At 42.6% G+C, this 16,971-nt stretch overlaps 1 protein-coding gene across 4 annotated transcripts in view; it reads right to left on the bottom strand.

Annotated features, from left to right (window-relative positions):
- Positions 1-16,971, bottom strand: part of ARHGAP12 (Rho GTPase activating protein 12) — a 315,652-nt gene that overhangs the window by 110,349 nt on the left and 188,332 nt on the right. For all 4 annotated transcript variants that reach the window (XM_086941553.1, XM_086941551.1, XM_086941552.1 and 1 more), the window contains exon 3: positions 14,606-14,869. In XM_086941553.1, the coding sequence (XP_086797679.1) occupies positions 14,606-14,869 (264 nt within the window). The remainder of the gene's footprint in view (positions 1-14,605; positions 14,870-16,971) is intronic.

The raw sequence follows: 16,971 nt of genomic DNA, 5'->3' as shown, positions 1-16,971 counted from the left end.
TAGTTATTATCCCAGGATGGCGCAAATACCTCTGCAAGTACTTGCAAAGAAGAAAAAACAAAGATATCCTGCAGTTGCAACCTTGTTTATTTGGCACTATTCCAGGCTGTCTTTATTGACATACAGCTTTTGAAGTACATTAAAAAAAAGTGGGTGGAAACTGTAATCATGAGTGCCATAGGGCAGCGTGAGTGAGTGTGGTGATGGGGTAAAGACGTGGCTAAAGAGAACATGATATTTTATAAGTATTTTATTATCTATTTTTTCTCCTCTCTTTTTATTAAAGCGCAGGAAAATTGCAGACAGTTTACATAGTCAGAGTTAAACGACAGGCAGACACCACTGCGCACAAGTGATAAAATGCACTGAAGAATTAGCGGCAGACAACACCCTCAACATGTGTCAGGATCTCAAAACTATCCTCCATATTTCCGCCAAGGCGCCCAGATTTTCCCCCATTTCTTAACAGCCCCCCTACTTTTATATACAGTTTCTTCTGCGCTTTGGCACCAATCAAGGTCCTGCTTCCTCTCCTCCAGCGTCAGAGGCAAAGACGCCCCCCACTTTCTGGCAATGTTGCTTTTAGGCACTCCTGCAGCAAGAGGCAGCCACTGGCCCTGGTGTCTGGACCAGTCGGTTGTAATCATCAATAGTAGCCACTTTGAGTCTATGGGGACTGTCATACCCACCACCCTGGACATGACCTTTACTACCCCGTGCCAATAGTGTGCAATCTCAGGACATTCCCATAAGATGTGCAGGAAGGTTCCCTCTCTATGACATCCCCTGGCACAACTTGCAACCATGATCACTCCCCATGAGTACAGGAGGGTGCGCGGGTAATATGTGCGGTGCAGTATTTTTAGTTGAATCAATCTAAAGCTGGGGCACATCGCAATTTCTCTGGGGCTCTGAATCGCCTCCTGCCACTCCTCCTTGTCGAATGGACCCGGGTCTTTTTCCCATGTGTCACGGAGAGTCGTCAGGGGGTCTGGCACATTGTTTCTCAGCTTACGATAGATTGTGGATGTTGGTTTCTCAACAATAGGGTCTAAGAGCACTCTATCTTCCAGTGGGGAGTATTCCAGAATGGAGGTACCACTATGGACGTGTGCTCGCAAAGCATTGACCAGTCTCAGGTAATGGTAATGTTGCGTCTTGTTGAGGTTGTATTCCCACTGGATTTTTTGTTGTCTTTTAACCATAAAGTAAAAGCACATAAAATAATGTGCACACCTTAAATGATAAATACATGCCATAGGAAAATCTGGACCCTCTAGGCGTCGTATCGAGGAATCGAGCCCTCCCCCACCCCCCCATGCCGCCCACCGATCCCTGAATAGAGCCTTGTTTCTAATGTATATTATTTAGAAAATTACGTATAAGATGGCAATGGAGTTTTACAACCTCTTAACTAATACGTATGTTCTGAGATCTAGTTATGTCTGCATCTGGTTTGTGTTTTATCCCCTCCATGTTAGGCAGGTGTTACATTTTGGTCAAAATGTTGGACACACTGATCTTATATCATTTTCTCCTACCTACCCTCTTTCCCACAGGGCCAAACCCCTCCTTTCTCTGATGAAGTAATTAATAGTGGTTTCCCCTCGGTTCAGCATTAAGTGTTTTTTCATAATTGTTAATAGAGGCATAGGTAAAATTCCCCCTTTTTGGTACTTTAACAGGCCCTACCTACCCTCTTTCCCACAGGGCCAAACCCCTCCTTTCTCTGATTTTCTCCTACAGGTCATTGTAGGGCTTTTGCCCGTATATCCAACGAAAAATCAAATACAATTTGTTGTGAAAAAAAATAAAAATAAATGCAAGATAAAACTAATCAATGTGAAATGTATTCTTTTACGTTATGAGGACTCAGCTGGCAAATGTGATCACAGCAGAGATCTGTGCGAAACTGGATAGTCCCAGAATTTAGTCCAGGTTGGCGTTGTGGAGATAAGGGACTTGTGTATTTATAGAACCAAGAGGCTCCAGCCTGTGTGAGAAAGCACTGTAAATAGGTACGTCCTTATTTTAAAACTGTATTGCACATAGTATAAGATACACTGCCGTAAAAGTAAGTATTCAGACTGTAAATAGTGCAAACATTTTTATAAGTGTCCATTTAAAGGAGGCACACCAGAACTCTGCTGAAAACACCATTATCTAAGCTCTCAAAAAGAAAATCTTTTTCACCATGAAGCTTCAAGTGACTATCAATTAAAGCCTATATTGGCTCCCATTTGCTCTCAAGCAGCCTTTGCAATTCGTGATATATTGCGCACATTTACATTTCGTTCAGGTAACAGGCCCACTGGTGAGACAGCTTGTTTCTTCTTTGGCTCTCTGTTCTTCCCTCGGCTTCACAGCGCAGGAGCACTCTGCTTTCAGGTAGTGGTTGTGTTTTTGTATATTTGAAAAAATCACGGGGACGTTATGCCACATAGATCCAACCTACTACAATCTCGCTTTACATCTAGATGTCCTTTCAGGGAAGATGAGGGGGGGCAGGGAGGAGGCCAGCAGTGTCTCATTCATATGCAGAGCCCTGATTCTCCAGACCGCTGGGGAACAGACTATTGCTCAGGAGAAAATGGAAAGGAGTGATAACTATGGAAATTGTCAAAGAGATGGCCCAGAAGAGAGGACTTTATGTGGGGACTCTTTTTTTAGGTCGAACCTAGCTTTGCAGCGAGCATGCGTTGCTCGCTCTGTGAGGCATGCTGTAGTAGGCTTAGATGTGGAAGTGCTGTGGAAGCCTCGCCCACTCTCCGCCCACTTCATTGGCTGGTGGCATTGTCTGTGGTAAACGCTGGATTCCCATTCAATATGAGGCTTCTTAGTTCCTCCTTGTTACCGCCCGGTCTCCTTTTGTGACCGCCCATCAGGACTGGATCTTTTACTAGCGGTGTTACACGGTCTGCGATATTGTTGTAGACTGTGAGCACTATTTTCTTTCAGGTGCACACTGCTCAACAGTGGAGCTGCTTCCCCCATTGGTGGCCGGCTGCAGTGCGTGTCGCTTGCTGAGCGGAGGTGAGCACGCTGTTCCGGCTGCAGACACTGTAAAGAGGAGAGGTGCGCTTACTCCTGGAGGGAGCCCAGGGCAGAGCACTGGAGGCCACAGGGAGTGGTACAGTTTGGCGCGGGGCGACATGGCCACTTCACTGTGCAGCCGTCACGGGTCTCCTAGTTTTCCTCCTCCGGCTTCACCATGGACTAGCCCACAACCCGCGGAAGCCGGTAGGGAGCAGCTCGCCAGCAGTCCCCGATCAGGCCCCTCTACATCGGCAAGGGAGTGTGGCTGGCTGGAGAGGGCTTGTTGTTTGAAGGAAGCTGTATGTCTCCGCATTACATACACAGCCGACCCTCTTAAACATGCTAACAAAATAACACCAGCCTGGCATGCGCAGGGTAAATGTTGTGCAGGACTTCCTATTTAAACAGACGAGGCCAAACCCAGCCCCAGTCCCCTTCCCCTGCGGTGTAGAATAGTGGGCCGGGGGTCCTTCATTGCACTTGTAGGTTGTAAGCCATGGTTGTGTCTCTGATCCTGCCTGCCTGCCTGCCTGCCTGTCTGTAATAACTGTAGTGCGAAACATAAGGCCCACGGCATCCATCTGTTCATGATGTAGACTTGAAACAAGCATTAATTTAGTCAAACAGAGCAATACCCCATTGGCACACTGGAGTAGTGTGGAAAGCCAGCTTAACTTGGACTTAGACAATCGAGCCTAATTTCAATGGTCATGTGGAGTAACCGTACGGCAGCAGCGTCAAGTGACTTCCAGAACTTTCCAATTATTCTAAAGATCAACATTGCATCAAACCACAGGTTGAGCATGTGTCCAAGAACATTATTCTCTCTTTTACCAGTGTGACAGTAATGCACTTAATTCCTTCATGTGGTAGCGGGTACTAGTGTCCCCTTTAGAATGGACTAATCTAACTCTGTGTTTGTGGGCCAGAAAACAGTTGATTCTTAAGCTACAAGTAACATTGAATGATGAACATGAAGTGTTTTTTACACTAAGCAAGTGGCATCCTACTTGTGACACGGGGAAGATTTCACTGACATGACAGACTATAAATCTCTATTTCATGTGAAAACCCGTTTCTCATCCTGCCTAGTTTCATTTGATAGAAAACCTGACTAATCCATTTTATGTTAGACTCCGGACGTCATGGATACTTTGCGCCTCAACTAATCAGTTCGTTGGAATGGGGTAAAAAGTGTTTTTGCCTGTAGACTTTAGTTGCATAATACCCACGAGCCTTATCTTTGTAAATGTAGTTCTGCTTTGTTGGCTTATCGCTTTAATATACTATTCAGCGCTGTTGAATGCAAGAGGTTGCCAGTGTTCAGTATTGGAAAGGTAGTGCATTAATTCTGCACAGAGCCAACATTTTGTTTTTTCTGGATTGTCTCCAGCTCAGTTGCTGGCAGTGGCCCATCAGTGCTACACTCTCTGCCCTAATTTTTCTGTATAATGGTGCTGGACAATATATCCCTCTTCAGGCCTTCTTAAAGCCCTTTGTTTTCTCTTTAGTAGTATTCGCCTAAGTGCATGGCTTGAGGTGTTCGTAAGGGAACATGCTTCCTTCAGACGCTGGGGTACAGGACTGAACTGACCCTAGAGCTTAAACTAGAAGTACCTCCCTGGTCCTATTCCTTATCTTAGGAAACTAGCCTGGTCACCACTGTGACACCTGGTGCAGCTCTCGTCAAGCATTGTTTACTGACCTAGTTGTGTCCTACTCCTTGACACTGAGTCGTGTTAAAGGCTGTACCAAACTCTGACCGCCTCACCAGTCCAGGGCAGTGCTTTTTATGTTTAACGGCCCATGAAATGCAAAATGTTCAAGAAAAACCCCTGCATTAGTCTTCCACAACCACGAAATAACACACAAGATGTTAATGGTTAATGTGGCGGGGTGTGAAGGGTTGAAATTCAACAAACATTGCAAAATTCCATCCAAATGGACCAAATTTGCAAAAAAAGTACAATTAGGTTTAAGACAGCATTTTGAAATATTTAATTATTTTGCTGACGAGTTTTGTCTTTTGGCAGCATGTTTCCTACAGCCATGCCTATGACCGTAACAGTTTACTTAGACTTGCAGGAAGGAAAATTAGATTTTTGATGTGGCATTTGGTCACATAACCCCATGGATATAAAACTCCACATTCATGTCTTAGACTATCTTTCGTACAAAGAAAATGGACAGGATCGCACCTACTTGCTTACATCTGCCATCCATCTTGTTTCTAGTGGGCACTGTTCTCTCCTTAGAGGATGTGGCCATTACCTTCCATGCGCATCATGCGGAAGACATATGTTTCTCTTTCATTGTTCAGTAATAGTTTTTTCATGTCCTCTTCTCCCACCATGAATAACATTGTACAACAATAACTTTAGACGAAAACGCCAAGGTCGCTGAATTGAGTGCATGCACTAGGTGCACAGTAGACTGCCCATCAACATACGGTCACCTTTTACAGTGCAAATACTTGCAGCCGCAGATGCAGAGTGTATATTTCCAAAGATCAAGGTTACATAGATTGTGATAGCAGGAAAGGACTAACACATTGTTTAGGTCGAGCCTGGGCAGCGCACGCGCTGCGAGGCATGATGTATTGAGGTATGGCATAGAAACCCCGCTCATTTTCCACCCATCTTTTCAATTGACTCCCATTACAGTAAAAAAAACTTTCTGAAAAAACATTTGTTTGTCAAAATGACAAACAAATGCTTTTTTGGTAAAAGCGCCCCATGCTGCGCTCTCACTTTAATAGCTCCCATGGGCCTTTCATTAGACAAGCTCAGCCTAATGAAAGGGGCATGGCCTCTAGTAATGTGAAACTGTGGCATGGGGTGCTTGTAAACAACAAACATTTGCAATGCATTAGGTCTTGCATTTTCGAAACTTCGACCTATTTGTATTGTAAATGACAATGCCTTTTATTATAGCAGATTTTTCAAACACATAAATAAAAGGCATTGCCATTTACAATGCCAATAGCTCAAAATCCAGCAAATTCGAGACCTATTGCATTGCAAATGCTTGTTTTAATCTACAAATGGACAGACAGCTTCCTTGGAGACATGCCCCTGGGGAAGATGGTGAAATGTGAGTTTTTTTTATAAAGAAAAAAAGGATCACCACTACCATTAGTGCAGCAGGTGCTGTGGCACTGGAACCAGTTGTGTGAGCGGCCTCCAAAAACCAATTATTCTGTTACTACGAAAATGAAGAGTGGGAGCCCATTTTCCTTTTTAGCATTAGAGCCGAGGTCACCAATGTTGCATAGGGAACACAGATCAAGCAATAGGGTGCAGAGATGTATTTTTTGTTTATAGGACCCAGTGTACACTTATTGTGCCAGTGTTGCTTTAAGCCTGTCCTTCAATTCTCCTCTACATTTGTGGCATTGCTGGGAAGAGAAAAATTAATGTAGGCCTCAGATCGATGGCAGAAAGTGGAATAGGGAGAGATGGGAGTCCATATTTGTAGCAAACGGAGGTAGCCAGCTTCATAAAGAAGTAGCCATCAGTAGTGAAGTATGTGCAGCGGCACTGGTGCCCATGGGCCAGAAGTACTCACTGCATCACAATTAGGACTATCTTACTTTTAATTAAAGGGCCTGGTGGCTCATGCTGCTGCTTGCTAGCATTACAAGTGAGTGCACTCTTACTGCAGAGAGTGAGGCAACTATTGGGAGCTCATTTTTTCTGAGTGAGGCAGAGAGGCCATTTCAAGATCAGAGTGATGGCCAGGCATGGTGAGGAACTGGATGGAGAAAGACCGAGAAATAGCCCGTTACTCAGTGCTGGAGCTACCACTAGCACAGAAGGTGGCGTTGCATTTGGGCCCAGGAGTTCAAAGGGCTCACAACACCCCAATCATGAAAAGCAATGCTTATTTTTTAAATCTATTTGTTTTTATTGGATTCATTTTGCTCTTCTAGAAGTCTCACATTTAGTGTGGATTATGAGCAACAGAAAAGTTTCCTCTAAAATGATCTCATGTGCCCTGCCCCCCTGTACTCATTACTGCCCCACCAACTCCCTCAGCACTTGCCATACAATTTTGGAACAGGTCTGACTTCAAAGCAGTTTCCTTAGAAGGGCTCACAGCAAAAGGGTTTTAAGACCTCTGATCTGAGATCAAAAGAAATTGGAAACAAACTTTGGACAAACACAAATGCTTTTTTTAGGGGGATGGAAAAAATACCAGCGATATTCCATTATACAATGGAGAGGTTTTTACTAAATATAGGGAACAGCATTCTTGTGGACTTAGTTGAATTGAGTGGACGTACTAGCCAAGTCCACGCTTCAACATTGTCATTCGATTTGAAAGAGAAAGTTTTACACAGAGGAGAGCCTACTAATCGCTCTAACTGCAGGATCTACTGTTATTTTAAAGTATCCAATATGGATATGATGCAGGAGTTACACTGAGGAGGCAGGCTATCTTATGGAAGTTTGAATCTTCCAAATATTACGACTGATCTCTGGGAGAAATCTACCAAAGTCGCATGTGTGAATATGTGAGGATAAACGTCAATACCGGTAGCTAAATGGAGGTCCTCATTTATAGATCTCACCTAGGCAGCGCATGCACTTTCTCTATGGGACATTCTGTATCTCCTCTGTGGGCTTTCAGCACACCCATCACTTTTAATTTATTCATTTGTGTGCCTTTCGCAATTCCTTTAATTTCTGTGGTTAACTGTCCACATATATCCCTCCTTTCGGTGTGTTTCGACCCATGGCCACTGGCACAGGTATATGTATTATTTTTCTTGCAAAAAAGAAGGAGAACTCTGGGTAGTTCTCAAGTTTAGGTGGAAAGCAGCCCCTGTTAGAGCACGCTCAACACCAGCGACATTCTAGATCTGTTCACCTCAAATGTCTGTTTTTCTATCAAAATTTTTAAGCATAGGATTAGCACAGTGCTATCCAAGCAGAGAGAGAAAATGACAAAGTCTTTTGCAATTTATACAGCAAAGTCTTTAAGCATAGGACTAGTACAGTGCTGTCCTTGCCGAGCTGTAAAATTACAAAAGCCATTTATCACTCCAGGCAGAATATTACAGCTTTGAATTAGTGAAATACCAACTCAAGCCAACCTGAAATGAGTAAAAGCAACCCCTATTATTTTTCTTGTGTGAATTTCTGTTAGTTTGTTGCACTATTTTTTCGTTTGCTTTGGGTCAAGTTTTCAGATTATTGTTTTTTTCTTCTTTAACAAAGCGCACTGAATCAGATGTATTTGGGTCCTTCGTTTTGAGTGGCAGACGTCTGATAAAAGCAGGAATGCATATCAACAATATTCCACAGCCCTCACTCCCCCCCCCAGCAGGCACTGAATCTATTAATCTCTATGTCGTCTCCAGCCATCATAATTTCACTAGTTATTCTTCCCGGTTGACCCACAATGTAAATTTTTGAGGGAAGTTGAGGAGCCCTTCATTGGAGTGAAGTTTGCAGTGTTACCCCCACTTCAGAAAGAGGTTCTGCTCCTGGCACTACCGTCCAGAAAAGGCAACGCTGGTTTGTGGTTCAGGTAGGACCTGGCCTGGCAGATCAAGGCTGATTTGCAGATAGCTGGGTCTAAACTGGAATGGTGGGGTGTGCAAAAACCAATGGATTTAACCTAGATCTGTGACTGGGGGGAATGTTTGATTAATTCAGCATTCAGTGTTATCATCTGTTCTTTTTGCAATTGTCGCACTAAGTGGGAAGGGTATGCCCAGACGTGGGTCCCGTGCTCGCTACGGTACCAGATTCAAGCTAGCCTGGCTGATGAGGGGTGTTACCACGAAACCGGTCCCAGGATGCTTGTTTCTGGTCTAGGGAGGACCTGACCTGCCAGTTTGGGCTGGACTATTCCCATGGGGAACAGGGTCAAGACTGATTTGCATATGGCTGGGTCTAAATTGGAATGGCGTGCAAAAAGAAACAATGGCTTTAACCCAATCTGTGATGGGGTGAATGTCGCATAAATCCACATTCCGTCCTTCATCTGTCTTTTTTGCAATATTCTTTATACGAGGCATGTCAGTATAGTGTACTAAGTCACAAGGTTTTATACTTTGGTCATTCACATGCACCACTGTGTTGTCAATAAGGTGATTACAAAGGGTGCAGTATAACCACTGACCGAAATAATGGATGAAAGGTTGGGTGGTTTTGTGGACGGCAGCCCAAAGTCCCCTTTTCTGATTATACTCTAACCTCTGACATTCTTTCTTCACTTCCAACTCCGCACCACATTCACACAGATGCCGAAGGACATACGGAGGGGCAGAGGCCAAAGATACAGGAGTAGCCCACAACAGAGGGGGAGGTATGTCCAGACACGTTATTACAGTTTGGGACGCCGGTGCATTCCTACCATCCCCCAGCCAAAAGATTTCTATTGCCTCCAGAAAATCACTGACACCACCAAACACCCTCCCAAACCTCAAGAACATTCCTCCCTCCAGCAGATTTTTGCCCCCATTACTAACTTTACCAGATCCCATACAGGCAATTCTACATACTCTACTTTAGTCCACATCTAAACTGAGCGCGACAGAAAATTACTTATTTTAAGCAACTTCATTTTTAAATGATCCATAAGTAACACTCGCTCTCATAAAAGAAACTATTTAAAAAGGTCTGGACAGAAACTATCCCCATTTGCTTATTACTATGGTTTTTTCGGGTTAAACTTGGTATATTTTTTACACACAGATTCCCTTTTATTAATATGTATTAGTTCGTTTTCCACTCATTACTGTATCTAATAGACTAGTTTGTGGGAAATGTTTTGTGTTCTGGCCCCAGCTAGCAGTCAGCGTATTTTATAGTCAAATATGTATTGTTTCATAATGTGACCCTTCCTAGTTTTAAACTTATTTAACTTATCCACACCCCTCCCCTTTTGTTCTCTCAGGTCTCCCACTCGCCTCTTTTTTTGTTTCTTAACCTATCCCCTCCCCGTTCTGGTTTCTTCTCCCCTCCCACTTGCACTCCTGCCCAGTTTCTTTTCAATGTGTCTTTGTCTTTGAACGAAGCTGCTGTCAGAATGGGTTGTTTTTTGGAATTTCTTTGTTTTCAATGCTTTCTTTTCATGGGATTATTATTCCATTCAGAGGTGCTCCAATATCTATGAAGCCGGTGCAGTGGCCCGCTCGGTACTCTACAAGTTTAGTAACACTAACATTTTTCCTCTCAAGCCAGGGAGGTAAAGCCTTATTTGTGGAGTACTGCCAAGCCGCTTGTTTCGTATGGACTTCGCCACAGTTACAACAAGCAGCAGAAATATGTTAAAACAAAAAATATTATATATATACACATACATACATACATACACACAAAGAGGCATGCATTAATTCATAAAAAATAGCGACTTATTTGGAAATGTGTGCCTTAGTTAACTTTGTTAATCCTCAATAAACATTTTAGTAGCACTTTTTAAAAAATGCCCTAATTGACTGGACTTCTTCCTCCATCAAGGAAGTTTTCACGCCAAGCTAGAAGTTGGACTCGAGCCAAGGCTCAAGCCCTCATTGGCTTGTATTCCCCAACACAGACGTATGTGTGATAAAGGTGAGTGACAGATCGGAGGCCTTTCTTGTTTATGGTCACATATACTACATTTGTGAGGTAAATCATCCTGCATAACCATGTGTAGTGTTTTGAGTTTTCTTTCTTTGCCAGTTCCATTTGTCTCTTGTACTCCCTCTTCCTCTAAGTCGCAGCAATCTCAACCTAAAAAGCACTAGAAAGCAGCTAGCGATTATCGCTTGAAAGCCCTTTTTAAAATCCTCATGTTATCTACAGCCGCCAGTCCCCTATCCCCTGGTTAGCAACCAACACCAGATTGCCAAAGCCAATAGCTCACCCGTGGGCAAGACCTATTGGCTTTGCGAATACATGTTAAATATACATGTTAAATATTAGTGAGAATACAGTGAGTGAGAGGAATTTAACTCTGAGGTGAGAATGCTTATTGAAGAATGAGGTGAAGAATGTATATAATTTTTGATCTCATGAGAGGTGAATATTTATCTGGAAATATATAATGAAAGCAAGTGTGTTGGTGCGAACATGCATTAGATCATCTATATTAGGAGTAGAACTATTACATAAGGGTTGAAAATGTTTAAATTGAGACACATGCGTAGCGAGTGGCTTCAGTTCGCTGGAGAAAATCTTTGAGCTAATAAGGGGGGAGCGGGGGGGGGGGGGGCTCCAGCAAGTTAGCTAATACATTTGAGTTTTCTTGAGTCTTTCGGGGGAAGCACTGACAACCAGGCCAGACGTTTCGCAGCAAGGGACTCTGTGTCCCAGTCACCATTGTGCCAAAAGGCGCCAGCGTCCCTTCAAGGGAGGAGGAGAAGGATACAACCTCTGCCTAATAGCACGTTGCGGGCTCCCTTTGCCTGGTGAGCACCGCCAAGGAGCCCAGAAGCAAGGGACTGTGTATCCCAGTCAACATTGCGCCTGGAGGCACCTGCAACCGCACGAGGAAGGAGAATGACAAACCACCTTAACAGCGCTTGATAGCGCATTGCGGGCTCCAGCTGCACTGGACGCACGCAGGTTGCGCCCAGACCAAGGCAAGTCACATCTTGCGCCTGGAGGAGGCAAAGGCCATCGCCCTTAGTTTTTCTCCTGGAGGCTGTGCAGCGAGTCTATTACGAACTCTGGGATACTGGGCTTCAGGGAAAGGACTTTTTGATTTGGTGCCCTGTTTTAATTAACCCCATCAAATACATAACCCAATCCCGCCCCCCCAGTAAAATAATAACAGAACCATGGGCAAGCGAAAACTGCATGTAGAAAGGAGAATGCCAATAAACCCTCTAATGAGATCATTGGATCTGATGTCCTTAATGACAGCTATAATGCTCCTTCATCAAAAATTCACTGGAATCATCTGCAGAGGCGATGTAAGGCGCGGCGTAGATGGCACGAGAGGCCTGCCTATATACGTAACCACACCGCATTACGTCCCCATTAGAGTTGGGAATGGAACTAATGCTCCGATATACCGCCGGATACGCCCAAGCATCACACAATGGGGTATAGCTGTGCAATAACTGTAATGAATCAGATATGGCAGAGGCATCAACCTCGCTGAAACTGGCATACCACTCAATGGACATGACAAGCAGGAGTTCACTTTGCAAAAATAAGAAATTGTGTGATTATTGCGACCCCTTCATTCCAGCACTGATACCCGGGGCATGAGATTATTGCACTGTATAGTATCAATGTTGTACACGCATAATGCAATGCCTTACATGAGAATATTTCCTGTTGTCCTTCTTGAATTGTTGCTATATGTGATATTTCAATGTTATATTCTCAATAAAATATATTCCCAAAAAAATATCAGTCAAGTGGTCAAACCCTCCCGCTGTAGTGTTGTGTTTTATATCTCTTATTGGATATAAAAAGAACAGCGATTCAGCACAGTAAAGATATTAAAGGTATGCTAACTTCGGGCGGGGAGCACAAAGCACTTTTATAAAAAAAGATTATATCTTGATGACTTTGTCACACCTAAAGCACACAATAACTGTCCTCCTAAAACTTCAGACTTATCAGTCTTTTCCGGTTAGCATGTCAAATGGGACAAGTGCAAGGCACAACCAATGACACGAGTTACAACTGTGGCATGACTAGGACATTCCCAACTTGGATGAAAAGAGACCAATCTGAAATACCTAGGGATCTATCTAAAGAGGGTGCTACAGAATGTAATGCAGGAGAACTTAAATCTGTTAAAAATCACAAGATCCAAAGCTACATAGGCAGGTAGCCTCCTAAGTTTCTTCTTGTTGGGTAAGGTCCAAACAATAAAAATTAATTGTATGCTGCTGTGGATGAATTATGTCTTTGCGGGAACTCCGAGTGGTATCATAGCAAACATGATAAATACAATAAATAAATTGTTGAAAACTTTCTGCGGCAAGACAAAAAAAAACACACTTAAATTACCTAAACTACACACATCCACGGAATGTGGAGGTCTCAGATTACAGTCTTGCAGGCTATCCTTTCAATCGGCCCGGTGTTATAAGCTCACCTTGTAACACCGAAATAGGTCAAAATTGTAAATGTTATACTAAGTGGAAGTCCTGAATATATGCCGATCGTAAACCAGCATTTTAAAGTATGAAAAGACTAATTTGATTCTGCACGCAACAGCAAAAGCATCAGTTCAAGCACATAAAAGAATACAAATAAATAGTAAAATACACAGAGGTGCCTAGCTATGAGGCAACAGGTAAAAAAGTAGGGAACCAATGCTGGCCAGATAAGGAGTCAAAAAGGGATCTTCAAAATAGACCATATAATAAGTGGGGACAGACTTAAAACATTTGCTGGATTGCAATAAGATTTCTGTCTCATTCCAGCACAGTTTTGGGCCTATTAGCACCATTAGGAGTGCACGAGAAACCTTCGTGTCTCTGCCATGTAATCCTCCAAGAATCCCAGATTATAAAATATCGTACTAACTGGGGCACATTTAAAGAGGCAGTCTCCAGAATCTATAAAATAATAACAGATCTCATGCTCTTGAGACCTATGGTGAAGAAGCTGCAGGGGTCCTGGACTGGATTATGGACAGGAGGACTACCTTGACATATTGCAGTCACATGATAAAATCTTATGAAAAGCCTCACTGAAGTTCAGTTATTGCAGGATTCTTCATAGTCAACACACATCCTCTAAGAGACTGTGAGCAGCAGGTCTTTGTAACAATACAAGATGTTAGCGATGCCCTTTTGTAGACTGTGACATAGTGCATATAATATAGGAATGTTCATCACTGCACAGATATTGACAAGAGGTATGGAGCATGATTACACAATGTCTAAAAATGGCCAATTCGCTAAATATTAGGGCAGCGCTCCTACACGATGCTTCTCCATACCATAAAATCATCTGACAAAGAAGTAGATGGCTTGCAATCAAAATGGCCAAAACCTGCATATTAAAGGTAGTGGAATTTAGATAAATATCGGACGGCTGAGACTTGGCTACAGGAGATGCACTGTGTGGCATCATATGAGCAGATTATCTACCAGCTGAATGATTACAATCAATTCAAGGAAGTTTGGGGAGACTTTTGGACAAATCGGACCACTAGGTGATAAACTCCTGCGGGGTTTTTATATGCCATGCAGGAAAAGTGGGTTGGGTGAGACTATCCGGTCTTAGTAAAGGGGTGTTCACTGTATTTAGCTTTGGTTTTATTCTCTTTCTATTCTTTGCCTGTTCTCCTTTTCCCATTTTCAGACATACTTGTTGTAGAATCTCTTTAAAAGTTGGCTTAGGGATAATAAAACTCATTCAATAGGTAAAAATGGACCAGTCACAATCTTAATGTATAACGGCTTATAAAAGACATATACTGCAAGATGGTAAACGGGGCCAGTTGTAGGGCACATAGACTGCATGTTAGATTAAAGCAGTTGAAGTAATCCTCCCCTTTAGACTTAGAATTCTGACAAATTATCTAGAAAAAAGTTATTATTATGGATTAATTACAGTAAAAATGATTAACAGAAAATAAATACATTTTAAAAGTCCAGTACCTCATTGTCTCCTGGAATCTGAGAATCTCCTTTGTACGCAACAGAATCACGGGTACACCGTGGAGGTTTCCACGTTCTTTCCTGTGTTTTTCTGTTGTAGTAATACGCTCGTCCGGTATTATCTTTGTGCGTTTCCCATTCTCCGAATACTTGAATTGGCGAACCATTCGGCGCAGGGGGGAGAGTGGACTGGGAGATTTTTAAGTCTTGTAAATTGGCATACACTGGTGAATCCGGTCGCTTAGGTGCTGGTGGGGTTGTACTCTACATGAAAAGGGACAGAAATAAACTACATTAGGTTTTAGGAAGACTGCAAATGCTATTTTCAGTAACACTATAAGCAAAATAATACTTGAAAATTAGCAAAACAATGTAAAGTCAGGCTTTTCCACTTATTTACATACGTCTATGAATGCTTGTGACAAGAACATAAATAGGAACACGATAAACACCATGTGCTCCTAAAGTTGAGAGATATGTCCATTTCGCACAGCAAGCACCCTGCCGGAGGATTTCCAGTCTTTGCACAAACTTGCATTGCACCCCTCCCCCTATAACGATTGAAGATTCTATAGACCAAACTTCAAATGATTAGCAATACAACAGTATGAATGTTAATTTATTAGAAGACTCAACTTGCTAAACGTAGGTCTCAGTCCTTCTACAATGCTCTCAGAAGTACTTGTTAAATACAAAGAAACACCGTCTAAGAAAAACAAATTAGAGTATAGTTTAGCTGCACTCGCCTGCTTTGTTTTTAATGGAATCAGTGTTCTTTTACCAGATGACCAACATGAGAAAGAGGCTGGGGACACCCACAGCAAACACGTAACCAGAAAAGGTCAGTGTACCGATTGTTTATTTGTGGAGAAGTCCAAATGGATCAATGTTAGAAAATGATACTGTTCATTAATGCATCTACCTGGCCTAAGGAAGACCTAGGATAAAGACATTGCACGGAAAGTGTGTGACGGAACATACAGCACAGAAAGTGAACAAGACCAAAAATATGTAACGTCAATGGCATAGAACTAGGAACTGGCACCCTTTCATGAAAGATGGGTTAACACTAGAGTTATTGACCACTATAGAAAATAGGAAAGTCCTAGAAACCAGTTCGAGTCTCAAACTGAAAATGCTTTACTGACACCAGGACTTTGCCCTGAAGTTAAGTATTGCAGACCCATCCCTTGACCAGATGACTAAATAATAAAGTAATTAAAAAGACTATAATTCTAAAAGACTGTAAAGCAATGACATGGGGAAAAGAGCTGGGAATTAAGCAGTGGGCTCTTTTATCCATCTTTGATTCAGAGGGGAGGAAGGGGTCATGTGTTTTCCCTAGTCATACACACCTTATCGGGGTCACACCAAGGTGTATATCACAATAAATGTTACTCTATGGTCTGTTCAAGGGGAGTGGTGGTAATAAGGTCGATGGCACAGACGTACCTTGTTATAATGACAACTTCTGCAAGCTGGGATATGGAAATGTGTGAATTACATACATGTCTATGCTTTCTCTGTTCTTTTGACTGAGAAAAAAAAACTGTACAAAATCAAGGTAGGCCCACTACATCCACGGGGGGACATGCAGATCATATGACATCAAGCCACCAGTCTGTCACTCTAAGAATGGAAGGAGTCCGTGATGCATTTCTGAGGCGGTAACATCACCAATATTTTTGCGCAGTGAAGGAGAAACAACTGGTAAATGTTGCAGCAAAGTCCTGGAAAGACTGTAGATCTGGCTCAGTCCTGCTCAATCCTATTAACTTGTCTAAACTGTTAGTCTTTATCACATTTCCTTACTAATTCTTAAGGGGCTTTATAGTAAAAGCAGTCTGTAAAGATCTCATATTTAGAGAAATATTTTAAGATACCAAGCAAGCTATTTTCCTTTATTTAAGTACGGGGTTTAGAGCTCCCAAATAGGATGCATACAATGTGTTTTGCTTAGAATCAAAGAGTATAAGTATTGTTTTCATAATATGCATCTGAAATGGAGTTTTATTCAGTGAAGAAATGGCACAATACGTTAAGGTACAAATATCAAAATCTGCAGAAGTAACCTTAACTTGGAATGATGAAGGGATAGAGCCCGATTCTTTAAGTGTGATTGCATTGAAAACCGACTGTAGAAAACCAATGTCCATACATTTAAACAATGCATATCTTGCAAGCGTGATCTGAGCCCATGGAAGATGTCTGGTAAGAGTTCCCAGCTCAGGCCGATAGAGAGACCTGCGGGTCATTTCTATGGATCTAAGCCCTCTATAATAAAAACAATTTCCAGGCTGCGTGCATGAAATGCCCTGGGACTAAGTTACATCAAAAGTGAGGCTGATTTGGACAGGGAAATGTTG

The sequence above is a fragment of the Lissotriton vulgaris genome, chromosome 10, assembly GCF_964263255.1.
Source record: "Lissotriton vulgaris chromosome 10, aLisVul1.2, whole genome shotgun sequence".
NCBI classification, from domain to species: domain Eukaryota; kingdom Metazoa; phylum Chordata; class Amphibia; order Caudata; family Salamandridae; genus Lissotriton; species Lissotriton vulgaris.
Note: the sequence above shows the minus strand (reverse complement) of the source record. Positions and strands in the feature narration are given on the sequence as shown.